Genomic DNA, 27,173 nt, shown 5'->3' on the forward strand with positions numbered 1-27,173 from the left:
ATGTCTACAGAAAATACAAGTGTTGTGTCTGAATTTATTTTTGTGGGACTTGTAGATGTACCAGAACTGAAGATTCCCATCTTCACATTGTTGCTGCTGATCTATGTTATCACTGTGGTGGGCAACCTAGGGATGATTTTGCTGATCAGAATGGACTCTCAGCTTCACACCCCCATGTACTTTTTCCTCAGTAATCTGGCTTTCTTAGATTTTTGTTATTCTTCCAACATCACCCCCAAAGCCTTAAGCAATTTCCTATCAGAGAGGAGAACCATTTCTTTCCTGGGTTGCTTCATCCAACTGTATTTCTTTGTTGCTCTGGCAAGTACAGAATTCATGCTTTTTGGGCTAATGGCTTATGACCGCTATGTGGCCATCTGTAACCCTTTGTTGTACACATCAGTCATGTCACACACCCGATGTGTCAAGATGGCTGGAGGAGCATTCACAGCCGGCTTCTTGAACTCAATCATTCATACCACTTTGGTAGGTACTTTGTCTTTTTGCCAGTCTAATGAAATCAACCATTTCTTCTGTGAGATCCCCCCACTACTCAAGCTCTCATGTTCTGATACATCCATAGCCGAAACACTAGTTTTCATGTGTGCTGGAATCAATATGTTAGGCTCTCTCTTGATAATCCTGAGTTCTTACCTGTACATCCTTTTCACGGTGGTCCAGATGAAGTCAGCCAAGGGCCGCAAGAAAGCCTTTTCCACCTGCATCTCCCATCTGATTGCTGTGATCATATTCTATGGAACTACTATATATATTTACTTACAACCAAGTTCCAACTATTCAGAGGATCAGAATAAAGTTGTGTCAATGTTCTATTCCTTTGTCATCCCAATGCTCAACCCCTTAATTTACAGTCTGAGGAACAAGGAGGTGAAGGAGGCAATGAAGAGAGTGATGGATAAGAATGCATTTTCACATTTACTATAAAATAATATATCTACAGACTGTCGAATTAATTAGATTGCATGTTAGATTTTATTCAAGTCCTCTAGCCTTGTTATGTAAAGTACTTAAGCATATTCTTCATTTAAACATATCTGTAATGCAACACAACTGTCTATGTTCTTTGCCATATTTTTAAACATTTTAGAGAACATATGGATCCCCATTGTATTTGGAGTTGATAGTCAAGTATTCACCCTGATACAATGAGCATTGAGCTATTAGAAAACATACCCCAAAAAGAGGCCCTCAAAATTTGCAAGAAAGAAGCAATGCAAAAATGATGGTAGAGCTGAATGCATGTGTTCCCAAATTGATTAAAATCGGTGGGAAACCTGGGGTCCTCCAGATTTCTTTGGACTCTGATTTCTTTCATCCACACCCAGTGTAGAATCCTTCTCGACCATAAGGGTAAGAAGGTTTTAGTGAAGAAGAAAAAAACATTGCTCTGTGTGGTTATGCTACTTCTTGAAATACAAGATGGTGCTGGGTACTGTTTCCCTAAAATGTGACCATTGACAGGTAGGCACTGAATGGTTGTATCTTGTCTCCCATGCTTTTGACATCTACCTGAAGAAGTCACCTGTAGTTTGGGGGTGGGATGTCATCACAATGCTGATGCCACCCAGCTCTTACTTATTGCTTCCACTATTCAATTCTGGCGAGGCACTGCAAATTCTAAACTTTGTATAGTTTTGGAAGAAAATCAATTGAAATGTAATCAAGGTAGGACAGAAGCAATCTTGGTTGGCCATTTTAATGATCTTGGAGGGAGTACACAGACTTTTCTTAGCTGGCTGTACAGAAGTGCCCTTATATTCAGAAAGATAGAATATACATTTGTGAAAGAATCTAAAGAACTAGGGTGGGTGGTTTCATACCTCACGTGGTAGTACAAGCATTTATCTGCAGGGCTAAAGGGATATGGAAAGAGTTTATACTATGTGGAGAGGTAGCTGAGCTGAGTTCATCCTTGCCTTGGAAATGTGGTCTGTGTTGCTTGCAAGCTCAGTGAATAAAGTTGTGTCTGTTAATGGTCTACCTTTTAGCTGGTCCAATAATATGGAAATGAAAACTTCTGAGTCTCTGGATCTTTCTTATTCTTTGGAGATTAAATTCCCTGTTAAAAAAATGTATGCTCTAATTAGTATAAAAATGTTTGTTCCCATATGTATACTTGCAAAAGGAATTTAAGACACAGTGGCAGAAAGATATAGTTCTTTTGTTAACCTCAGCAGATGGGGTAGACATGACCCTGAATGAAATCAGTCACACACTCTTTGCTTACTAGGATGATTACTTTATTGAGGACTTAAAGGCACATTGTAGCTGAATCACTGAGTCACAGAAAGAAAACACTTCTGAAGGTTGGTGGCGGGGTACTTCCAATGTCAAGTGATGTACTTCGTAGTCATACAGGTAGGTAGTTTCTGATCCCATCAAGTTACATGTGTTCTATCATTATTGCCCTTTTACAGTGCTTCTGACTAGAATGAATGGTGGCTTTGTGTGTGTGTGTGTGTGTGTGTGTGTGTGTGTGTACTTTCTCTGTGTGCAGCACACACACGCGTATATATGAAAGGTTGTGTGCATGAGAGAATGGGTTGTTTATTTTTAAGGGTGGGTAAGTACTGCTTGATGTGTAAATGGGGCATTTGGGTAGTTAGAATGTGAGATGTGGGGGGAGGGAAAGGAGTGTGAACAGTGTATATATGTGAAATGGGAGGACTTCAGTGCAGGTATCAGATGGAACCATCCTCCAAAGAAATGTTAATACTGTTCCAGGCAGCCCCAATCTCCACGTGGTGGGAGATTTTAGAGGTTCCAGCACTTTTTCAGGTTTCGTTTTCCTTGGAATGAAGCTCAGCGAAGACCGTGGTGCATTTAAGATATCTAGTTTCATTTAGACACATACAGTATATAATCTGAGCATAAGATGGAGGAGCTCACAGCATTGACATCCCACCAGATCTTGTTTCTCTATCAGTCCCAGCTTTGGATATAGCACAGTTCCAGCATGTCTCTGTTTCTCCAGCTTCCAGCCTGCTTCCAGCTCAGTTCACACCCACCCACCAGACTATTGTTTTCCTCTCTAGCAGCTAGGTGAGCACAAGTGAATGAAAGGCCCCCCTATTAGTCTGGAAGGCACCGTCACCTAGTGCTAGCCTAGCTCATTCGTTTTGGATGCCGAAGAAGACACTTAAGGGGTCAGCTAAAGCCATTCTAGTACAAGGAAACTTCTCTGACTAGTTCAGCAATCTCCTCTGTTAGATTCCAACCCTTACTGGGTACAGGAGCCCGATAATTGGAAGGCTCTAAGGGCATTATCCAGACAGCACCCCCCAAATCCACGTTGATGATAGCTGCAGTCCCTCAGCAATCGACACATACTTGTGTCATGCACAGACTCATTATCTTATCCAGACCTGCCCCCTATCTCTCTATTTAACATTAGGGACGCAGGTAAAGGCCAATCACAAAACCATCATCCCCCCATAGTAACTGTTGTTCATCCATGAATGATGGAGGTATTGCCCATCATTCATGGGTGGACAACTACTTTCTTCAGGGCCATATAATTCAGAGAGTTAGGGAAATGAATCATCTGTTAGTGTAGTAGCACAGCACATACGTAAAAAATGTGTAACTAATTACAAATAATTTACTGAGGGTTTAAAAAAAAACCGACCCTGAGAAAATACAATTGCATTCAGTTCAATAAGAAACTCCATTTCTAATCAGTGAATAAACAAGAAAGTTGGGAATTTCTGCATCTGTGCTCATGTACAGTGGAGATCTCTGACATAGGGTTGCCATTTTTCAAACAGTGAAAATCCAGACAGAAAAGGCTTACTTTATTTTTTATTTGCAGATTGAGAAGAAAAAGAAAAATTATGCTCTACAACCTAAGGCACACAAGCTGTCTGTACACATTGACAACCCAAGAAATGCATTACTTAGTACAACCAGACTTTTTTGGTTATGACTACTGAAGGTATATCATTCGCTCTTCCCAGCTGAATCCATTCTCTCACCCAAATGAAATCATATAAAGATCCATCTTCATTCGAAATAAAAATAGCAGGAATAAATCAGCTACAAAAATGTCTACAGAAAATACCAGTGTTGTGTCTGAATTTATCTTTGTGGGACTTGCAGATGTACCAGAACTGAAGATTCCCATCTTCACATTGTTGCTGCTGATCTATGTTATCACTGTGGTGGGCAACCTAGGGATGATTTTGCTGATCAGAATGGACTCTCAGCTGCACACTCCCATGTACTTTTTCCTCAGTAATCTGGCTTTCTTAGATTTTTGTTATTCTTCCAACATCACCCCCAAAGCCTTAAGCAATTTCCTATCAGAGAGGAGAACCATTTCTTTCCTGGGATGCTTCATCCAACTGTATATCTTTGTTGCTCTGGTAAGTACAGAATGCATGCTTTTTGGGCTGATGGCTTATGACCGCTATGTGGCCATCTGCAACCCTTTGTTGTACACATCAATCATGTCACACACCCGATGCGTCAAGATGGCTGGCGGAGCATTCACAGCCGGCTTCTTGAACTCAATCATTCATACCACTTTGGTAGGTACTTTGTCTTTTTGCCAGTCTAATGAAATCAACCATTTCTTCTGTGAGATCCCCCCACTACTCAAGCTCTCATGTTCTGATACATCCATAGCTGAAACACTAGTTTTCATTTGTGCTGGAATCAATATATTGGGCTCTCTCTTGATAATCCTGAGTTCTTACCTGTACATCCTTTTCACGGTGCTCCGGATAAAGTCAGCCAAGGGCCGCAAGAAAGCCTTTTCCACCTGCTTCTCCCATCTGATTGCTGTGATCATATTCTATGGAACTGGCCTATTTACATATTTACAGCCCAGTTCCAACTATTCAGGGGATCAGAATAAAACAGCCTCTCTATTTTATGTCTTTGTCATCCCAATGCTCAACCCCTTAATCTACAGTCTGAGGAACAAAGAGGTAAAGGAGGCAATGAAGAGAGTAACAGGTAAAAGCGCATCTTCTCACTTACTATAGCTTGCTACTTTAAAAGGTTTTCAAGTCATATGGATGAGCTTTTTTTTTTTGTATATAATTTTTATTAAATTTTCTGGTTTACAATTAAAATACTCATTTTTACATCCTTAAAATATCAATGACTTTCCTTCTTCCCTTTCCATGGCTCATTACATATCATAAATCCCTGCATATTTTACAAAAACTATACCAATCAGTATTCAATTATTGCATCCATCACAACTATTTATACTGTTGAATTTATCTTAATGCTGCCAACGTTTTCAGCTGTACACAATTATTTCCCATATATTCAATAAATGTTTTCCAATATTCTCTAAACACGTGTTCTTCTTGTTCTCTTGTTCTATATGTTAAGTATCCAAGCTGCTTATATTCTGTCAGTTTAAGTTGACATTCTTTGGTTGAGACCTTGCTCGTTTTCCATTTTGGGGCTAACAAAACACAGGCCGCAGTAGTAGTATACATAAATAACCTTTTTTGACACTTGGGAATTTCAGTCTGAGTTACCCCCAACAGAAAAGACTCTGTTTATTATGGATCATTTCCCAATACTCTTTTACCCTTTTACAAATCCACATATGAAAGAATGTTCCCTCCACATCTTTGCATCTCTAGCACTTATCTGATTCAGCCTTATACATTTTCGCAAGCCTACTCAGAGTTAGATACTATCTTTAAATCATTTTCAAGTAGTTCTCCTTCAAATAATAACATGCTGTAAACTTCAAATCACTTTTTCAGTTTCCCCCAGAGGTTAAAATCTATGTTTTGTCCTATATCTATCGCCCAGTGTGCTTTAACACGCCCGTCTTTTGTTTCCCAGTCTAATAACAAATTACATATTTTGTACAAAAGTTTCTCTTTGTTTTGTAGAAATTCTTTTTCGAATTGTGAGCTTTGGTGTGAAAAACATTTTTTATTATCTAATTTAAACATTTCATGTAACTGATGGTATTGTAATCCCCTGTAAAGTACAGCAATTCTCTGTAAGTTACCCACTGATATGGATTACCTTTTAGATATTTTCAAGTATTCTAGTCTGGTGACATGGGGTACTTACCGTAAGTACTTAACTTCCATTTAAGTGAATCTGTAATCTTCTAGAAATATTTGCTATGTCTTCAAGGCTAGATCCACATACACACACTCTGGGTATACAACAGTGCTCCAGCAGCACTCCAAAGCATAATTGCCAGGGTGCTGAAAAGCACTTCCCCAATGCTACTGGACATGACCATGTACAGTAGGTAGAACAAGAACTACCAGGACACAGTGCCTTCAATTCCCATCCCACAGAGCCAGCCCAAGATGAAGGAATCCAAGGTCACAGATTGACAGAGATGCAGGAGAAAGCTTGAACTTCCCATGTCCCACTCTTGGTAATGGTCATCCATCAGAGCAACCAAGACTGGCTCCATCTCATGGCCAGGTGTGGACCCAGATTAGAATGATCTAGATAATGCATGACATTCAAAATGCCTGCAGTTCCTCTCTTGACCACTTGCCAAAGGAAGGGGGTTGGTTGCCTTCCGTCCCTTCCTTGCTGTCTTCCAGGACCACAAAGGGCTTGAAGAAGCAGGCACAGCGGCAACTTCTGTGTAGGAGAAGTCGCAGGTTGCTTGTGTGCGCGCCATCAGATGATGGTACATAAGTTTGGGCAGAGGCATGGCCATGCTATTGCTCCAACGGTCTAGCTTGGAGCACAAGTCTGAGGAGAGGATGCAAGCTACTTAGGCACCAGAAGCGGGTGTGTTTAGTGCACCTACTGTGTGTGCTTTGTCAATAAAGAATTAAACTACCATCCGTTTGTCATCTTTGGGCTGGATGAATCATGTCTCATGGGAGACATGATTCTGTGTACTAACCAGTGTTGGGTTGACTTCAAAATATGAATTGCATCATTTGTACTCTAGTCTTCATCTGGCTTGTTTCATAGCCTGTAGCTCACCAGAATACCCCGGAGTCACTTGGGTTCCACAATGCTGGAGTGGACATTTAGCAGTGACTCTATCAACCACCTGTCTCATCTTCCCATTCCACAGCGAGACCATGATCAACAGCTTTCTCCACTGGAAAGCCTGGCAGAGCATTCAGGAATCCAACAGGTTCCATCAGTCTCTGGGGGTGAGCTACCCAATGTGTTCCATCACCCTTGCAGTGAGGAACATCTACCACCACTCCAATCTAGGCTAGAAGCAAACTTCACTTGGTGAATGCTGGACATTAGGGCCAAGATACCTGTGTCACATTCACATATCCGAAGTCCACGTTTATTTATTTATTTATTTATTTATTTATTTATTTATTACCCACCTTTCATCCTAAGCTTCCAGGGTGGGTTATCACATTAAAGCACAACATCATTTAAAAAAAATGACAATCATAAAAATAAGGTGGGTCCTGAAAACATACACCACAAGTTTCAAAGGCCAGAGTAACGAAGTACGTCTTCAGCACTCTCCAGAAATTGTATAATGAAGGTGCCAGACACACCTCTGTGAGGAGGGAGTTAATCCACAGATTAATAATAATATAATAATAAATTTTTCTTTATATCCCGCCCTCCCCAGCCGAAGCCGGGCTTAGGGCGGCTAACAGCAATACAAAATAAACAAATAAAAAAACCCAATAAAATTAAAAGGCTGCCACAGAGAATGCCGCCACCACCTGAGATTCTGAGAGCAGAGGAACTACCAAGAGGGCTTCCTCTGCTGATCTCAGCACCTGAGAGGGTCTTTAGGGAAGGTCTTTCAGGTATTTGGCGCCTGAGCCATTTAGGGCTGTTTTCCTGTAGTGGAAACAAGGGAAAGCATTTCAAAAGCTTTCTGAGCACTGGTTAATATGAGCACTGGTGTTTCCATCCTAAAAACTTAGGACACCAACCTTCATGGATTCATGTTTTACCCCTGCAGTATTGTGATATACCTGTAACTCTTTGGTTTGGATATGCAACAGTCCCTTTCCTCCTGGACCCTTCCCCAGCTTCCGTCAAGTTCTCCAGGGACTTGGTCTCAACAGCATGATGATTAACGCAAACCTTCAAAAGCAACAGTTCCTGCAATGAGACAATGCATAATCCATTACGTGCTTCACAGGTAAGTTGCCATAAATGAGAACCATTTAAGGAGAATTTGACCTGAATATGGTAAATTTTGCTATCTTAGTAGCTGCAACACAGTGGTAAATTGCTGTCTTCCTTGATGCAGACACTTCAAAGATTCCGGCTTGTGACTATTCTTCATAAACGCTTCACAAAGGCACCTTACTGTATTTTCTTCTACATGGTTTTCTGAGCTCAAATTGCGTTAATTCATCAAATTATTGATTTCCTTTAAAAATGTCAGGAAAGCACAACCTCCAAAAGTAAGAAAATTTGTTTTCTTATAATTTGCATAGGGTGAAAAGAAACTATACAATATTATAAGTCACCTATTCTTTCCAATAATGTTATGAGGGCACTTAGGTGTTCTGTTTGTACTGCTTTTGCATTCTACTGCTTTTGCATATACTACTTTGGGTATTTTTTTTAAAAAAATAAGCAAGCGGTTATACAGAATGAAGTTCTATAAACAGATGTCTATTGGCAGCAAGTTGTTCTGAGCAGTCAATAAATACACAGAAAGACAACTTATTTCTAAGCATAATAAAAAAATTCCTTCCAGTAGCACCTTAAAGACCAACTAAGTTAGTTCTTGGTATGAGCTTTCGTGTGCATGCACACTTCTTCAGATACACATGCACACGAAAGCTCATACCAAGAACTAACTTAGTTGGTCTTTAAGGTGCTACTGGAAGGAATTTTTTTATTTTGTTTTGACTATGGCAGACCAACACGGCTACCTATCTGTAACTATTTCTAAGCATGTTGACTATTATGCAGTGGCATTTTTGGCTTAATTTCAGATTAATTTCATGAGGTTGAAGCCCTGTAAAATATTTTAATGCCAAGGCTCAGCTCTGAGAAATACATGGCAATAAGGAAGATACAGTAGCTCTGAGCAAGTGCAAAGTGTCCTTTATCATCAAAGAGAGAAGGCAAATTCAGGTCAGCAAGTGAGGTTTCTAATCACACTTGAGCCATAGCATTTACAAATTAACCATTTAAGGTACTTTTACACACTCTAGCAATAGTTTACACCACAATCAGAGTTCTGTAGATTTCCTTCGTGAAATGCCCAATTAAGCTGTGGCCCAAGTTACTAAACTAATAGTGGCTCCACCACTGCACCTGCACAGCATTAACCCCCTCATTGCCTCAGACTCCCAGTAAGTAGTAGCAGCTCTGCTGACAGGAGGCCAGGAGCATGGGCACTGCCCCTCCTCACCAGCCACTACTGGTGAGGCAGCCTCAGGAGCCGTCATGTGATAGCCTGGCTGAGAACCAGGTAGCCCTTCAAATAGAGGACATCTTTCAAAAAGAAGACTGTTCTCTGCAAAGAGCCCTCCCACACTGCTCCTTCAAGCAACTGCAATCACACCCAATATGTTCTCACAAGGATAATATTTATTTATATATTTGTTGTTGTTTGTTTATTTAATTTTGCCATATATCGCACACCTCCCTATAAAATATACAAGGCAGCTTTTGAGAATATTTACTCTCCTTCTTCTAGTTTCAAGAGAGAGGAAGAGGAAACTACTGTCTAAAACCATTTCATTGTCCCCACAGCTCATTCTTCTTGATTCACCTACCATAGATCCAGATGCAATGAAACAAAAACGGGAGGAAATGGCCAAGGGGAATTTCACGGCAGTGACAGAGTTCATTCTCCTTGGTTTCACAGATCGTCAGGAGATCAAGACCATTCTCTTTGTGCTCTTCCTGGCCATCTATCTGGCCACCTTGGTGGGGAACTTTGGCATCATCACATTAATCTGGATCAGTCCCTCTCTGCACAGTCCAATGTACTTTTTCCTAAACAATCTGTCCTTCCTGGACCTCAGTTATTCCTCCACCATTACTCCCAAAATGCTGGCCAACTTCATAGCAGAGAGGAAGAGCATTTCATTCACAGGATGCATTGTGCAAATGTATCTGTTTGCTGCCTTTGCCGATGCAGAATGCCTCCTGCTGGCTGCCATGGCGTATGACCGCTACATGGCCATTTGTAACCCACTCCTCTATCCACTTTTCATGTCACGCAAAGTGTGCATATGTCTGGTAGTTGGCTCCTATCTCACAGGCAGCATGACCTCACTGGTGCACACTTGTCTTACCTTCCGTCTCTCCTTCTGCGGTTCCAACGTCATCAACCATTTCTTCTGTGACATCCCTCCTCTGTTGGCCCTCTCCTGCTCCAACACCCACTTCAATGAAATCCTACTCTTTGCCCTGTGTGGATTCATCCAAATGAGCACATTTGTGCTCATCATCATCTCTTATGCCTGCATCCTTTGCACCATCTTGAGGATCCCCTCAACCGATGGCCGCCACAAAGCCTTTTCCACATGCACCTCCCATTTGACAGCTGTTGCCCTTTTCTATGGTACCCTCTTATTCATGTATCTACGTCCTAGTTCCAGCTATGCCATGGACACAGACAAAATAATCTCAGTGTTTTACACAGTGGTGTTTCCCATGGTGAACCCCTTGATCTACTGCCTGAGGAACAAAGAGGTGAAGGACGCCTTGAAGAGAACATTGGAGAGAAATGCATGCTGCTGTTAGTGATGAAATGCAGAGAAAAGGGGACACAAGCTCTTCTTAGTCCATTTGTTATCTACTTTGTGTATAGATAGACTTGTAAAGGAGTGGTCTAGAAGAATATATAAACCTGGTCAGAGACACCTGAGTATGAAGAAGCCACACTTCTACATGGTTTGGTTCTAATGTACTATGTTGTTTTGATGTGGCTCACTGGTAGAGCATCTGCTTTGCATGCAGAAGATCCCAGGTGGAGCTGGGAGAGATCCCCATCTGAAATACTGGAGAGCAGCTGCCAGTCAGAGTAAAAAAATATTGTGCTAGATTGACCAATTGTCTGACTTAGGATATATAGCATCTTTCCATGATTCCTATTCTGAATGGAAGAATGTCATTTTCTCAGTGATATCTTTGTTCATCTGACACTGCAGGGGGAGGGGTTCTGAACAGCGAGAAGGAAGCACCCCCAACCCTGAAACCACGTTACATAAATGTGGAAGCATTTAAAAACCTATTCATTGATCATTGGTGTTTCCCTGTACCGTATTCCTGCATATTTAATAGGGAAAGAATTACTTGACTCTTTCCCCCACATCCTCCATTATTCATCTCATCCTCCTTCTTTCTTTTCTTTTTGGCATGAAATTTGATTTGTGCTTGTTAAAGGGCTGATGTAATGTGAGAAAGAAGTAGAATCTGAGGATCCCCTAGTACAGAATAGCACTGACTCAAGAGAAAAGGAGTGTTTCTTCATTGCTTCTTGGTGCCATCTTTCACTCTCTCTTCCCAGTGAGTAAGTTGAAACATGAAATAGAAATTGGCAGAAAACCAGGTAGCAGAAATGAGCCAATTCAACCAGTGAGCCTGAACATCAACAGCAAAAAAACCAGCATTGCTTCACTGAGAGAACAATCCTATACATGTTTCCTCATGGGTCAGCCATGCAGTTTCCAACTGAGCTTACACCCATGTGATGATGGGCAAATTTGCTGATTTCAGTTTCTCATTTTTCCAATCTGGAGTTCATTTCTCCACACTTACAAATTGATATAGAAGGTTGTTGTTTTTTTAATGTGAATTAGTTTTTAAAGTCCTCATGAAAATTCATCAGCATTTTAGTGTGAATTTATTCGAATACACACATAGTTGCAAAGCAATTTCCCTTAATATAATGCACGTTTGTATGCTTTTCACCAGTATATGCAGTTTCATGCATACCTCACCACACACACACACACACACACACACACACACATACACAGACACACACACAGAGAGAGAGAGAGAGAGAGAGAGAGATTACTTGCCTGGGGAACTGCATTGCAAAATTTTCAGAATTGTAAATTCTGAAGGATGTCTGTGTTTTGCTCCTTGTGTTGTTTCAGGAAGTGCAGTTTAGTTAGATTCCCTCTTTAAAGGAGAACTGAATAAAATTTCTCCCCCTTCCCTACTCTTTGTGTGCAGGAATACAACATGAAAGGGCCAGTTCATGCTTTTGGTTGCAGAACAGATTTGCTGGTATTTACTATGGCAAAATCATACAATGTCAAGTAGAGATGTCCATTTCCATAAACACATGCTAAAATGAAATAATAACTATGGCTTCTAGGCAGGAGTGCCAGCTTGGCCTCGTGACCATGGGTCGCCGGGGCTGTGGGTGCCATGCAGTGTACATGCCCCTGGCACTGAAATTTGTGGGTGCCCGGCCCCTTCATGGGGAATCTTGTGGGTGCTCAGGCACCCAGGGCTCCAGGGAGTTGGCACCTATGCTTCCAGGTACATGTTCACTGCATGTCTGGAGATGCACACTGTATCCTTTGGGGGGGGGGATTACACACACACAGCAGGTGGAGATTAGTGAAGACCAGGCTCAGTCACTGAAACACAAATTAAATGAATTGGGCTTCTTGTCCTTTTCTGTGAGCACTCACAACCACCCTTCAAATAATTTATTATCTAAGGCTGGGTTAGGGACGTGGGTGGCACTGTGGGTTAAACCACAGAGCCTAGGACTTGCCGATCAGAAGGTCAGCGGTTCGAATCCCCGCGACTGGGTGAGCTCCCGTTGCTTGGTCCCAGCTCCTGCCAACCTAGCAGTTCGAAAGCATGTCAAAGTGCAAGTAGATAAATAGGTACTGCTCCGGCAGGAAGGTAAACGGTGTTTCCGTGCACTGCTCTGGTTCACCAGAAGCAGTTTAGTCATGCTCGCCACACAATCCGGAAGCTGTACGCCGGCTCCCTCGGCCAATAAAGCGAGATGAGCGCCGCAACTCTAGAGTCGGTCATGATTGGACCTAATGGTCAGGGGTCTCTTTACCTTTACCTTAAGGTTGGGTTATAATGGGGGTATATGTGGTTTCCTCCCCTGGCAAAAATCCCACTCACCGTTTGTGATCAGGGCCCCTTTTCTCCTGAGGCCATTACAGAGAGAAGTCCCAGCAATTTAGGCAGGCCCCACTCACTGAGGAGGCAGTCCTTAGCTCGGTGCTCCCTGTTCCAATGGCAACACTATAACTGGTGGCTACAGCTACTGAAAATGGCTGCAGCTTTACTGTGGCACTTTTCATCAAAGTGCCCATCTCCCACCAGTAACAGCGGCAATGCCACTCTAATCTGGCTATGTGACGATGTCACCAAAAGCAAAGCAAACTAATTCAGACCTTTACTTGCTTGCCCTCAAATAACCAAATCTGATTGGCTGGGCAGCAACATCACCATTACTAGGATTGCAAAGGGCAGTTTTAAAGGGGAACAAAAATAATGCCCAAGTAACACCTGTTGGGGGTGGCAAATATGACTAGGGTGGTTGTGTGTCCTACTTTTACAGAGGACAGTCCACTGTTTAAAGCTGTCAAGTCCAGCTTAAAGAACCACAAGGAGGGAGAGGGTGAGGAAGCCTTGAAACTCCTCATCAACAACACCTGAACCACAACAGATTGAGAAGGCACACAGGTCACATTCCTTCTCACTATGGCGAGACATATTTCTATTTAAATTATAGTAAGTTATTTATTTCTATCTGTGTGCATTACCCGATGCTAATTTTATGCAAATATGTGCCCTCTTTTGCCCACCTCTTTGATGATGCATAAGGGCTTACCCTAAATATATTCATATGGGGATCTCTCAACCCCCTGAAACACCCCCTTTTACACTGAATTGTCCACTGGGAAACATTAGGCCCATTCCTAACTGTGTGCGACATATAATCATGATGCACTCATGGCAATTCAAAAAATGATTAGAAATGTGTCTCCAGGTCTAGAAGGTGATCGCTGGCAGTACAAACTACAGGTCCATCTATTCCAGTATTGTGTTTTCAGTAAGATGCTTCTGAGCATGAAGAGAGCAATTTCTTAATAAAGCTTCCGTGAAAATACTATTTTATACTGTCCCAATAAATTGTTTATAGGAACTCTTATCCAGAGCATTTGCATTGTTTTTATAACTGAGAGAAACTTTATGACCGTGATCCACAAATCATATGACTCACAGTGTATCTATTTGAAAATGTCTTCATCACCTCTTCCAAAAGATGTAATGTTCTCCAACTTTTCCATTAGAAAGCTGCTATGTCCCACACAGCCATTAAACATCTAAATATCACTGGTTAAGCAAATGGTTTTAAATGAAGTAATGATCACCTGCGAAACTGAATTGAAGCAATATAATTAGGGTCACCATATTTCAAATGGTGAAAATCCAGCCAGAAAAGTTGCTGAGCTTCTTCTTCTTCCTTTGCCAAAGTTGTTTAGCTTTTTTGAGTTTTAGCCAAATTTGTTGGGCAAACCTTTTTGAAGTTTTTTTGAGCTATTTTTAAGGGAAATAGCCAAAAACAATATTGTTGACATGGGTTGCCATATGTCTGGATTTTCCTAAATATTTTTGCGATTCCTACCCAGACACTGCTTCCGAATGCAGTATTCCATATATGTGGCAACCTTAAATATAATACAACCACAAGTACTGTAAGGGGTGTAGCATTCAGTTGTTGTGGATCCATAGATTCAAATCTGTATGGCAAGTGGTGATGTTTATGCCGCCAATAATAAATGGAAATCTTGCTATCGACCTCTGAGTACCATCACTTTCCTTTGCAATATTTTGCCGAGGGTATCCTTCACCTCTTCATTTCTCAAGCTGTAGATCAATGGGTTCAACATGGGGAAAATCACAGTGTAAAACACTGAGATTATTTTGTCTGTGTCCAGAGCATAGCTGGAGCTTGGGCGCAAGTATGTGAAGAGAAGAGTACCATAGTACAAAGTGACAGCCGTCAAGTGGGACGTGCAGGTAGAAAAGGCTTTGTGGCGGCCTTCTGCTGAGTGGATCCTTAGGATGGTGCAAAGGATGCAGGCATAAGAGATAAGGATGAACACGAAAGTGCTTGTTTGGATGAATCCACAAAGGGCAAAGAGCAGGATTTCATTGAAGTGGGTGTTGGAGCAGGAGAGGGCCAACAGAGGAGGGATGTCACAGAAGAAATGATTGATGACATTGGAATTGCAGAAGGAGAGGCGGAATGTAAAGTAAGTGTGCATAAATGAGCTCATGCCGCCTGTGAGATAGGAGCCAGCTACTAGCCAGACACAAACCTTGCGTGACATGAGAACCGGATAAAGCAGCGGGTTACAAATGGCCATGTAGCGGTCGTACGCCATGGCAGCCAGCAGGAGGCATTCCGCATCTGCAAAGGAAGCAAACAGATACATTTGCGCAATGCATCCTGCTAGCGAAATAGTTTTCCTTCCTGTTAAGAAACTGGCCAGCATCTTGGGAGTAATGGCAGAGGAGTAACTGAGGTCTAGGAAGGCCAGATTGTTGAGAAAAAAGTACATCGGACTGTGCAGAGAGGGACTGATCCAGATTAACGTCATGATGCCGATGTTCCCCACCAGGGTGGCCACATAGATGGCCAGGAAGAGCACAAAGAGGACTACCTGTATCTCTTGATGATCTGTGAAACCAAGGAGAATGAACTCAGTCACTGTTGTCTGATTCCCCTTGACCATTGCTTCTGTTTTCATATTCATATATGCAGAAGCAGCACTTGCCGATCCGAGTAGGGAGACAGCAGAGAAGTTGCTCTAAGAGCAGGCTTCCCCTCAGATTTTGTCTGTTACCTGTATCTGAAAGAGAAGGTGAATGTGCTTAACAACCCATTCATTTTGAAACGCTGCTTTGCATAATCACCATTTAGCCAGCTGAAAACCTTCACAAGTGTTGTCATAAGGGTAATATAAATGAGTGGCTCTATTTGGCATAATATGAATATATCCAACTTGTGCATATAGTGTTTGGATATGTGAATAAATTGAGAATCAGTAACTTTACAAATCCTGAAAAACCTGCCTGCCGAAGGCAAAAGGGAGATCAGTCTCCATGTGCCTCATGTAACTGCAATGTCTGCCATTAATGTCCTATGACACACACACACACACACACACACACACACACAACCTTTCTGCATTACTTGCACTCAAGATGGTGAACAGGAAAATAACTATAAAACACAACAATGCAATGCTCCATAATGCAATATATTAGTTTTAAAACTTGTATTAAAACAGAATAAAACTTTCAGAATAAAGAACACCAGTCAGTAGAACAGAGTTGGGGAAGTTGTGGTCCTCCAGATGCTGCTGTACTACAACTCCCATCATGCCTGACAACTGACTGACTGGGGTTGATGAGCGTTAGGAGGCCAGCAACCTATGGGGCCGACCAGTTATCCACCTCTGCATTAAACTATAAACCAGCAGGAAGATATTTACACAGTCACAGCTTGAAAACAATAAAACAGTAGCTTATACAAATATTTAATCAGTGAAAAATGGGGACAGAGGTGTGTGTGTACAGTGGTACCTTGGGTTAAGAACTTAATTCGTTCTGGAGGTCCGTTCTTAACCTGAAACTGTTCTTAACCTGAGGCACCACTTTAGCTAATGGGGCCTCCTGCTGCTGCTGTGCCGCCGCTGCACAATCTCTGTTCTCATCCTGAAGCAAAGTTCTTAACCCGAGGTACTATTTCTGGGTTAGCGGAGTCTGTAACCTGAAGCGTCTGTAACCCGTATATATGTGTGCATTTAAAATATTTTTAATGCTATGGTACTTCCCTGCTCCCTTTGCTCTTTCTTTCTCTCAGTATATAAGCACAATTATGCACATATAATACTTCATTTTTTAAAAAAACTCAGAACAAAGAGAGCTTTACAGCACAATCTTAACCGTGTATATTTAAAAGGAAGTCCTACTTATTTCAGTGGGGCTCACTCCAAAGTAAACAGAATTAGGATTGCAGGTTGATCTGTCTTCTGGTTTCTTAAATAATCCCTCCCTGCCCCCAAAAGCTGCTAACAAATTATTATGATAAAACAAATCATGTTGATTACTTCCACAAGATGATAACTATCACTAGAAAACTGTAAGGAGGGGTGATAAATTTGGGGGGTATCTGCAAGAAAGAGAAAGTTTTAGCATTTTGTACATGTAACAGTCCAAGAATGTATACACAAGTTCACCTTTTTTTAAAAAATCCAGGTTAACCAATCGAGAGAGCCGTTTCTGTTTGATTCCCTGTTCACCTGCTCCACCGTAGCTACAGAGACTGCTTCATAAGGGACGACCCCCGCATCCAGCCACTGTGTAAAAACTTGAAGGTAAATCAGCTTTATTGTGAGGAGTTTCTGTGAGGAGTTCGTTGTGAAGAGTTTCACTAACTTAGCTGAGGGGTACATAGGGAAAATATGTCGTTTTGCTTTGGGGTTGTATTTTGGTACTGTGCTGATTTTAGGTAAGCTGCCTTGTGTACTTCAGTGGAAAGGGGGTATAAAATCTTATTTATTTATTTATTTATTTGAAAACATTTCTGAGCTGCCTATTATTTCAAAATACAATAAAACAATGAATACATAAAAACAAAGCTACAGCATAGAACCAGTAAAAGAATATTATAAAAACGGGAATTCAGTCATAACGGGCTCTAACCATATTGGTGGGTGGGTGGGTGTATACATTTAAAAGCCTGAGCAAAATGTTTTAACACTTCAGCATCTGAAGAAACTTGGGGATAATGCTTCAAGTATATTATCAGAGAAAATAATATGACTAAGGTGCTCCCTCTGGCCTTTTCCATGCTAGTTTCTGCCCTGTGACAGGCTTTTGCTTCCATTGCCATCTGCACTGTGAGGAGCATGAATTCAGTACCAGGAGGCACATATCCTTCTGTGTCTACTAAGAATGCAGATTAGCATTTTTACTTCACATAGCAGCTTACAGAGGGAAAGTGCAGGGTTTAGCGATAACTAACTCATGCAAACATGAGTCTGCGGGAGACAGTGGAAGACAGAAGTGCCTGGCATGCTCTGGTCCATGGGGTCACGAAGAGTCGGACACAACTAAACGACTAAACAACAACAACAAACCCATGCAATGCTCTCATAAGAATTCACACCAAACCTGTCAGATCAGGTTGGAACTATGGCCTGGATTTTCACCATTTGAAATATGGTGACCCTAATTATATTGCTAATTATATGGCCTGGAGAACTTGCATCATAGAACTGTCGAGTTGGAAGGGACCGTGAGGGTCATCTAGTCCAACCCCTTGCAATGCAGGAATCTTTTGCCCAATGTGGGGCTCAAGCCCGCAGCCCTGAGATTAAGAGACTCGTGCTCCATCTTTAGCACTGGAAAACACACTGCCTCTGAAAAGTGGGAGGAGTAATCTATTCCATAAAGTGTCTGTGCTCATTGTAAGATTATGAAACACTGTGCAAATTAAAAGTGCTGTATGGTAAATGATGAGGCACTCACTACTTCAACATTAGGGCATATAATACTATCACAATATATAAATGTATAGCAATGACAGAGCAGGGGGGGAGAGGCATGATAATCATGATTAAAGGGTGCCTATATGCTTTTTAAAACCTTGTCTGCCTTTTATTTAATTTTAAATATAGATAAGCATAATTTTAATATAGGATTATCAATTAATTTAATATAATTTTAGCTCTTTAACCAATTACTCAGTTTCATTAAAATAATGTAATGTTATCCATACCTCATGATTCTTTATTCTTATTCTTACTCTTATTTATTAATTGATGTATTTATATATCACCATCTCATAAAATATCAGGGCAGTATGATGCAATATAAAAACATAAAAACCATTAAAGGTAATACAGAGCAATTATTATAATGATTGGCTACTAAATAAAATTCTAAACAACTTCATAGGCCTGTTGGCATAGAAAGGTCTTTTAGAGACATCTGAAAAGTCAAAAGGGAGGATGCCTGCCCAATCTCTGTTGGGGCATGTTTTACAGCAGGCATGTCCAACAGGTAGATTGTGCAATGTAATTTGAATTTAATGTAAGAATAAAAAGTTTTCCTTAACTTTTATTGATTCCCTTTTATAGAAGCTCGTAGCAACTAAATTAGCCCCCCTAATAACCTCTTGGCTCCTCTGCCGCATTTGGCTCTTGCTAATTCAAGTTACCAACCTTCACTCAATCAACTAACAAACTTTAGTTGATATATCTACCAATCAAGCCTTCAGTCTTATTGAAAGTATATTTTGCATTACAAGAAAAAATTATGGACTATGCAGAACTGGCAAAACTGACATATAAGCTACGGGACAAGGATAACTGTGACTTTAAGGATGAATTGGAACCCTTTACAAAGTATCTGAAGACGCAACAAAGCGAACTGGACTCCTTGGCAGATTTTGAATAAACATTCACAAACTTTTTATTGATAATAATCAGCTAAATAGTTTGAGGATCTATACAACTTTGTAACATGCAGAAAACAGCATTCTTAGAGAAACCAAAGACTGGAACTGAGGGAAGTCAGGGGGTGGGGGTGGGTGGGTTTTTTGGGGGGGAGGGGGGGAGGAAAAATGGGGAGGGACAAGGATGATATGTTTTTGGATAATATGTCTTGCTATAATTTTGAATAAGAAAAAAGAAAAGAAAGAAAGAAAGAAAGTATATTTTGCATTAGTAGAAGAGCTTCAAAAGATACTTTAAGAAAGCAACAGTACTGTTTTGAAATATTCCAAAGGAGAATATCACTTTCTCAAACTTTGGCACACGTGCTTCACTCAAAGCTTCTAATTTCTCTGAACAACTCATCACCAGCCCTTTTTCCCCTTTACATTGGAGAAATGGTCATACCTGTTAGATAAGAAGGATGACAGCCATTCTCTGTTCCTGAGGATATGTAAGACAGAGTTGATGGTTTCCTTCCATCCAACATAATGCGGCTTTGAAAGAGAGATAAACTCGTATCTCTGTCTTTCAAGACAAGACCTGTTGGGAAAATTAAAACGCCCTTTGCATCTCCTGGGGGGTAGATTAATGACATGCAGAAAAGTGGCCTTGAAAAGTTAAGTAAAGTTCATAGTATTTTGACTAACATTTGGTAGGAAAATTTAGCAAACTTCAAAAAAAACAAAAACACAGTACTTTCTTTAAAAGCACAGAAGTTTGTTGCCTGACATGAAGATGAGTAAAGAACCCATTTGATGGAACAACCTGAGCACCTCATTTTGTTAAAAGGGAAATAATACCTGTCATTTTGGTTGTCAAGTTGGTTGGCGAGAGGGAGAGAGATACTATATACGGTCCCTTTGAATAGGTCATTCAGTATTGCATGCTGGGGTCCAGATCTTATATTCATCACAATGGTCTCTTGAAACTTATTGCCTTACCTGTGTATTCAGAATTCCTGCTCACATAAAACAGTGATGGGAAATCTTTTTTCAATCTGAAGGCCACATTCCCTCACTGACAAGCTTCTGGGAGCCATATGCCTGTGGTGGGTGGAAACAGAGGCAAAAGTGCGCAGAGCAGTGGATGTGATTCTTTACTCTGTGTAGTAAACTTCTACACACCTTGCCATACAACTCTCCATTTTTCGTCTACGGCCATACTACCCTGAACACGCCTGATCTCGGAAGCTAAGCAGGGTCAGGCCTGCTTAGTACTTGGGTGGGAGACAACTCTCCATTTTTCTTTCAGGCAAGCAATTGGCATTATGAGAGTTTGAGGAGTCATTCCAGCCAGCCAAAAGCCCCAACAGCCCTACCAATGACATCCCATTTACTTTGCACTTTATTCAATTATTTGTGACTATTTTCTTACATTTTTATTTGGCATAAATGCGGTTTGTGGAGGTCACCTGTCCAGGTACTGACCAGATCCCGACCTGCTCAGCTTCATGTGCTCCATGTGCTTTCCCAATCATACCCTGGGACCATTGTTAATTGACTCTGCACTTGACTTATTACTATTATTCATTAATTTTTTTTATACCACGCTTCATCCAAAGATCACAGGGTGATTTACATGATCAAAGTATAAAGATTTGTGGGCTGGGGGTTCTCCACCCCTTCCAGGGTTGTATCCAACATTAGTTGTATTCAGAGTAGAACTATTGAATCAAGCCACCCCAATCTCTGTCAAGCAGTAGTGAGAGATTCCAGGGTTCCTGACACTTCACCAGTGTTTGTGTTTCTTTGGAGGAAATGAGGCACAACAGAGGCTAGGGTCTGTATGAAGTATGGTTTTTACACACATATTTACACCAGAGTTTTATGGAGAGCTCACAGCATTTGCATCTCTGGAGGGGCTTATCCTTCCCAACAGCACAGCACTGGATTCAGAGGCACCCTGAGCACCAAAGCTGTGTCTGTCTGTAACAACCTGCTCCAGCTAGCCAGCATGGCGGCTGCCCTTCAGTCCTGACATGGAATTCTGCCCACTTCCTCCTCCTGTTTCCTAGTGGCACTTGCAGAAAACAAACCTTCCACTTCCAGCATCCCCAGCCTCTGTTGCCCCAACCATGGCAACCTCTGTTTCTCAAGTCCACTGCAAAAGACTTTCTTCTTCTTTTTTTCTATTGCTTACATCAGGCCAATGGTAATCCTACCAACCTTAAAAGCTACTGAGCAGAGAGTCTGATGTTTTGCCAATGCCTTGCCATTATCAAACAAAGCAGACCTAGACCTTTATCAGCCTTTTGCTTCTTCAGTGAACCACCCACAGTGAGCCTCATGAGGAAGCTAGCTAGTATTATTTCCAGCCCTTGCTAAATTCCTGAATTTATGAGTTTGCTCATGAATTTCTAACCCTTCTCTGAATGTAAAGGTTATTGGGGGAGGAGCTCACCTCCCAAAACTCATAATAGTAACTTAAAACAATTTATTTCAATGGGTCTTCTTTGTGTATGAAGCATTTGGATATGTCTCCAATTACTAAAAATGCCAGCACGTAAAGACACTAAAAAACCCCAACAGAGAAGGTGGCTAAAATGCTAGTTTAACATTTTAATAAAATGTTAATAAGGGCATTTCCCCTCCCACCGCTTCCATGTGGCCCCCAGAAAATTGCCCTAAGATGAGTGTGGCCTTTAGGCTGAAAAATTTGCCCCACTCCATTAATTTGACTTAGTTTATAGATGGGTGACATTGGGAGCTAAATAGACAACCTACTGCAGCAGGAAATCTTGTATTCCAAGCATCAAGCACGTTTGTTGTATGGTGTGTTCCATCACCAGGAAGAATTCTTGAAGCAAGTTTGAGATTTTCAGTTTGTAAACTGTAACTAATTAAGAAGCAATAAATGATAAATGTTTACACAACATTGCAAGAAGTTTACATTCTAGAGGAGTGAACATGCTTATCAGCTGCAGAGGGTGGATAGGGAGATGTCTTGTGGCACCACTAAAGTGTCACATAATTTTCTGTTCCACAGGAATGCTCATCTTTATGTGATTAATGCTGCTCCTAAGTGGTAAAAGGCATGATAATGAACCCAGAACAGCTCTGCAGTGCATTCTCTTCCACAGCAATAGCATGGTGCACACAAAAACCTAGATCTCCCATCCAATTCTGTGATTCCATGAATCAAGAAGGAAATCACATCCCGTAAGTATGGCCATGCATCCAAATGGTTTTCAGGTTGCCAGAAAAGAAATCAGGATAATCTTCCATTCTTGGGCAAGGTGATTGAGCGAGCGGTTGCCGAACAACTCCAGGCACGCCTGGAAGAAGCGGACCATTTGGATCCCTTCCAGTCGGGATTCAGGCCTCATCATGGGACTGAAACTGCCTTGGTCGCACTGGTTGATGATCTCCGGCGGGCTAGAGACAAAGGTGAGAGCTGTTTCCTAGTTCTGCTGGATCTCTCAGCGGCGTTTGATACCATCGACCATAACATCCTTCTGGACCGTTTTGAGGGGCTGGGAGCTGGGGGCACTGTCATACAGTGGTTCCGCTCCTTCCTCCTGGGCCGTGTTCAGAAAGTGGGGAGGTGAGTGTTCAGACCCCTGGGCTCTCACTTGTGGGGTGCCTCAGGGTTCTGTCCTCTCCCCCATGCTTTTCAACATTTACATGCAGCCGCTGGGAGAGATCATCAGGAGGTTTGGGCTGGGTGTTCATCAGTATGCAGATGATACCCAGCTCTACCTCTCTTTTAAATCAGAACCAGTGAAGGCGGTCAGAGGCGTAGTGTGGGGGGTGCAGGGGGGGCCAGCCGTACCGGGCGCAACATCTGGGGGTTAGGGTTAGGGGGCGCAAATCCACGGTTTAGGGGGCACAAATCCATGGATTAGAGGGTGCAAATTACTTGCCTTGCCCCGGGTGCTGACAACCCACGCTACACCACTGAAGGCGGTGAAGGTCCTGTGTGAGTGTCTGGAGGCAGTTGGAGGATGGATGGCGGCTAACAGATTGAGGTTGAATCCTGACAAGACAGAAGTACTGTTTTGGGGGGACAGGAGGCGGGCAGGTGTGGAGGATTCCCTGGTCCTGAATGGGGTAACTGTGCCCCTGAAGGACCAGGTGCGCAGCCTGGGAGTCATTTTGGACTCACAGCTGTCCATGGAGGCACAGGTCAAATCTGTGTCCAGGGCAGCTGTTTACCAGCTCCATCTGGTACGTAGGCTGAGACCCTATCTGCCTGCGGACTGTCTCGCCAGAGTGGTGCATACTCTGGTTATCTCCCGCTTGGACTACTGCAAAGCACTCTACATGGGGCTACCTTTGAAGGTGACTCGGAAACTACAACTAATCCAGAATGCGGCAGCTAGACTGGTGACTGGGGGCGGCCGCCGAGACCATATAACACCGGTCTTGAAAGACCTACATTGGCTCCGAGTACGTTTCTGAGCACAATTCAAAGTGTTGGTGCTGACCTTTAAAGCCCTAAACGGCCTCAGTCTAGTACACCTGAAGGAGCGTCTCCACCCCCATCATTCTGCCCGGACGCTGAGGTCCAGCACCGAGGGCCTTCTGGCGGTTCCCTCATTGCGAGAAGCAAAGCTACAGGGAACCAGGCAGAGGGCCTTCTCGGTAGTGGCGCCCGCCTTGTGGAATGCCCTTCCAGCAGATGTCAAAGCGATAAACAACTACCTGACATTCAGAAGACATCTGAAGGCAGCCCTGTTCAGGGAAGTTTTTAACGTGTGATATTATACTGTATTTTTGGTTTCTATGGAAGCTGCCCAGAGTGGCTGGGGAGGCCCAGCCAGATGGGCTGGGTATAAATAATAAATTATTATTATTATTATTATTATTATTATTATTATTATTATTATTAGTGATATCTATCTATCTATCTATCCTCTGTCTGTCTGTCTGTCATCTATCTATCTATCATCTATCAAATGATCACCTATCATTTCTTTCTGAAGTCATATGTTAAAATAGTTCAAGAATTCCTCAGAGTGGGGAGATAGCAATGCAAAGAATAATAAGTCATGGTCTCCAAGCCATGGGTCTATGTATATGATAAAGACCGTTCATTTGCACTGATTGTTCTGACAGGACTCTTGTGGCCAAGAGCAGAAGTCTTTCTTGGTCCTGGTAAACTGTCACACAGGGTAAGAGTAGAGGACAGATGGCACACAGAAGCGGTCTAGCAACTTAGAATCATAGAGTTGGAAGAGACCACAAGGGCCATCGAGTCCAACCCCCTGCCAAGCAGGAAACTTGCTTTGCTGCTTTCAGCAACAGACAGCATTGACCATTAAAAGGTGATTGGTTGCATTGGATTCTGCTACATATGTGCATGGGTATCAGAACACAGACATATAACAATACATCTATTTTCAGAAGAACATAAAAAGCATGATGGATGAGGCCAATGACCCATCTAGTCCAGCACTTTGTGCTTACAGTGATGAACCAAGGGGAAGGCTGCAAGAATTGCTCTCTGTGTTATCCTGGTTTAAATTTTACCTTTTTTATTCTGGTGCAGTAACTCTTGGAACTGAATGAATGGTGAACATGAATTGCACTACATCTACCCCTGAATTTGTTTTCTCGGGACTGACAGCTTCCAGGGAGGTGCAGATGTGCAGATCACTTTATTTGAGCTGTTCCTAATGATTTACTTGGTCACCCAGGTGGGGAATCTCGTTATGGTAGCCTTGATTCATGCTGATGCCAACCTTCAGACTCCCATGTACTCCTTCCTACAGAGCTTGTCCATTGTTGACAGCTTTTATTCAACAGGTATCACTCCAAAGCTGTTGGCGGACCTCTTAGTAAGAAAAGCCACCATTACCTATGTAGGTTGCGTTCTTCAATACTACACTTTCATCTTTTTGGCAACCTCAGAGTGCCTCCTGCTTGCTGTAATGGCATATGACCGTTACGTCACCGTCTGCAACTCCTTGCTCTATGCAGTGATCATGTTCCCAAAAAGGTGTGTACAGCTGTTGACAGTAACATTCATATGGGGTTTCATGACCTCTTAAAGTTGTAAGTTTCATGTACATAAAATGTTGTGTTTGAACACATTGTATTTGGAATGCTGTAAAGAGACATTTACAGTGGTGCCCCGCAAGACGAACACCTCGCAAGACGGAAAACCCGCTAGACGAAAGGGTTTTCCGTTTTGGAGGCGCTTCGCTAAACGAATTTCTCTATGGGGTTGCTTCGCAAGACGAAAAAATCTTGCGAGTTCCCGCGTTTTTTTTTCGCTTTTCCCCCCCTTTCCTAAGCCGCTAAGCCGCTTATCAGCTGTTCCGCTGATAAGCCGCTTAACAGCTGATCGCTAAAAGCCGCTAGACCGCTAATATCGCTAATCCGCTAAACTGTCAATGGGCTTGCTTCGCAAGACAAAAAAACCGCTAGACGAAGAGAATCGCGGAACGATTTTCGTCTTGCGAGGCACCACTGTACCTTAAATGAGAGGTTCCACTCTGGGTGAAAGCAGAAGGCTAGTGTTTTTCAATTTAAAGGAGCTAAACTACCTGATGACTCATCTACTGGAAATCAGAGCTGCAACTCTTACAGCAAGAAATGAAACTTCAGAAGTCAGAGATGGGACTTGAGAGAGGAAAGTTTACTGAACAACATAAAGAACTGAACCACATTGCTTGTTTGCAGTTGTGCTACTTTACTATTCTGTTCATGTAATGTTTATACCTGACTAGCATTTAAAACTGTTCCACAGTAAAACATTAAAACACATTCTTGGGGTTGAACTCTCATTTACTTCTACACAAGGTGCAGATCAGGAATTCCACCGAACAACTATAACATTATGTGCACACTTACCAGAAAATACTACGACTGGGTAGTATGGCTGCAATCCTATACACACTTATTTGATAATAAGAACTATTGAATCCAATGGTACTTATTTCCAATTAAACATGCATAGAATCATGGTGCATAAAACTGGGGGCAGGGACAAGAATATGCCCATGTTTGGTCCAATAAAATAAACAATCGCATCAGTTATATGGCATTATTTCACTGGGAATTGATATTGGGATGTATTTCCACTGAAAAGGGTGGTTTAGGGAGCAATCATAAGCATGGAAAGCAAGCATAAGTTGTACTGATTTACGTTTTTCATGGATATATTCTAGCTCTGTTTCCAGGGGTGAATATTATTAAGCCACTGCTCAGTGGTAGAGCATCTGTTTTGCTTCCAGAAGGTCCCAGGTTTAATCCTCAGCATCTTGAGGGAGGGTAGCAGAGACTCCTGCTTGAAACCCTATGGAGCTACTGCCAGTAGGTGTAGACAATATGAGTTAGAAGAGCCAATGGTTTGAGTACATCACCATCTTATGTTCCTATGCTTCCTACTTTAAGGCTGTACTTTCACCTCCATTATGGAGACAGGCATTACAGGAAATTCTGCTATATTAATTTTGTTTCAATGGGGCTAAATGGCATTCCTGCAGGTTTGTGAACCTTCTTGATTGATAAGAAGGGAATTGGGCTCATTTCCACCCCCTCTGTTTAGATTAAGGATTCAGCTCAATGCCTTTATCCACCAGCAAGTTTACCTCACATTTGTTGTGAGGTAAGCAAAACCTCCAAACCAGCCCAATTTGTCTGTAGGCAAATTCTGTAGGCTGTTTCCTCCTTGGCCCCAAATATGGTGACTGAGTAACTCCACAGCAAGGCCATACACATGTATTGCCCGCTTACCTTTGGGCAGGGGCAAAACATGCAAGTTGGGTGGGTGGGACATCCGTTGCCA

The 27,173-nt window shown here is 42.1% G+C and overlaps 4 protein-coding genes across 9 annotated transcripts; 3 read left to right on the forward strand and 1 right to left on the reverse strand.

The window, feature by feature from the left end:
* On the forward strand, nt 1-945 carry LOC309350802 (olfactory receptor 5F1-like; the record flags this gene model as incomplete). Its single annotated transcript, XM_081878052.1, has 1 exon — nt 1-945. One exon carries the CDS (start codon nt 1-3, stop codon nt 943-945), a length of 945 nt encoding a protein of 314 aa, XP_081734178.1.
* Nucleotides 946-1,715: 770 nt separating this feature from the next.
* On the reverse strand, nt 1,716-27,173 carry LOC309350662 (olfactory receptor 5AS1-like). 6 transcript variants are annotated; one of them, XM_081877707.1, is made up of 4 exons: nt 19,845-19,979; nt 17,049-17,110; nt 7,938-8,067; nt 1,716-2,080 (listed from the first exon to the last, which is right to left on the reverse strand). In XM_081877707.1, exons 1-4 carry the CDS (start codon nt 19,924-19,926, stop codon nt 2,058-2,060), a joined length of 297 nt encoding a protein of 98 aa, XP_081733833.1. In that variant the 5' UTR covers nt 19,927-19,979; the 3' UTR covers nt 1,716-2,057. The 6 variants fall into 6 exon arrangements, with proteins under 6 accessions (XP_081733833.1, XP_081733834.1, XP_081733831.1 ...); XM_081877708.1 differs by lacking the exon at nt 1,716-2,080 and adding an exon at nt 7,683-7,800; XM_081877705.1 differs by lacking the exons at nt 1,716-2,080; nt 7,938-8,067; nt 19,845-19,979 and adding exons at nt 14,585-15,785; nt 20,381-20,482; nt 27,122-27,173.
* Nucleotides 4,065-5,009, forward strand: LOC309350774 (olfactory receptor 5F1-like; the record flags this gene model as incomplete). The annotated part of the gene is made up of 1 exon (XM_081877980.1): nt 4,065-5,009. The coding sequence occupies one exon, from the start codon at nt 4,065-4,067 to the stop codon at nt 5,007-5,009; it is 945 nt and encodes a 314-aa protein (XP_081734106.1).
* Nucleotides 9,721-10,680, forward strand: LOC309351715 (olfactory receptor 5AS1-like; the record flags this gene model as incomplete). Its single annotated transcript, XM_081879551.1, has 1 exon — nt 9,721-10,680. The coding sequence occupies one exon, from the start codon at nt 9,721-9,723 to the stop codon at nt 10,678-10,680; it is 960 nt and encodes a 319-aa protein (XP_081735677.1).

This window comes from Podarcis erhardii, assembly GCF_964252035.2.
Source record: "Podarcis erhardii genome assembly, chromosome: 1".
NCBI lineage: Eukaryota > Metazoa > Chordata > Lepidosauria > Squamata > Lacertidae > Podarcis > Podarcis erhardii.

Coding starts and splice junctions, on each gene's coding strand:
- LOC309350662 (XM_081877705.1), bottom strand. CDS start 15,689: ATGAATATGAAAACAGAAGCAATGGTCAAGGGGAATCAGACAACAGTG.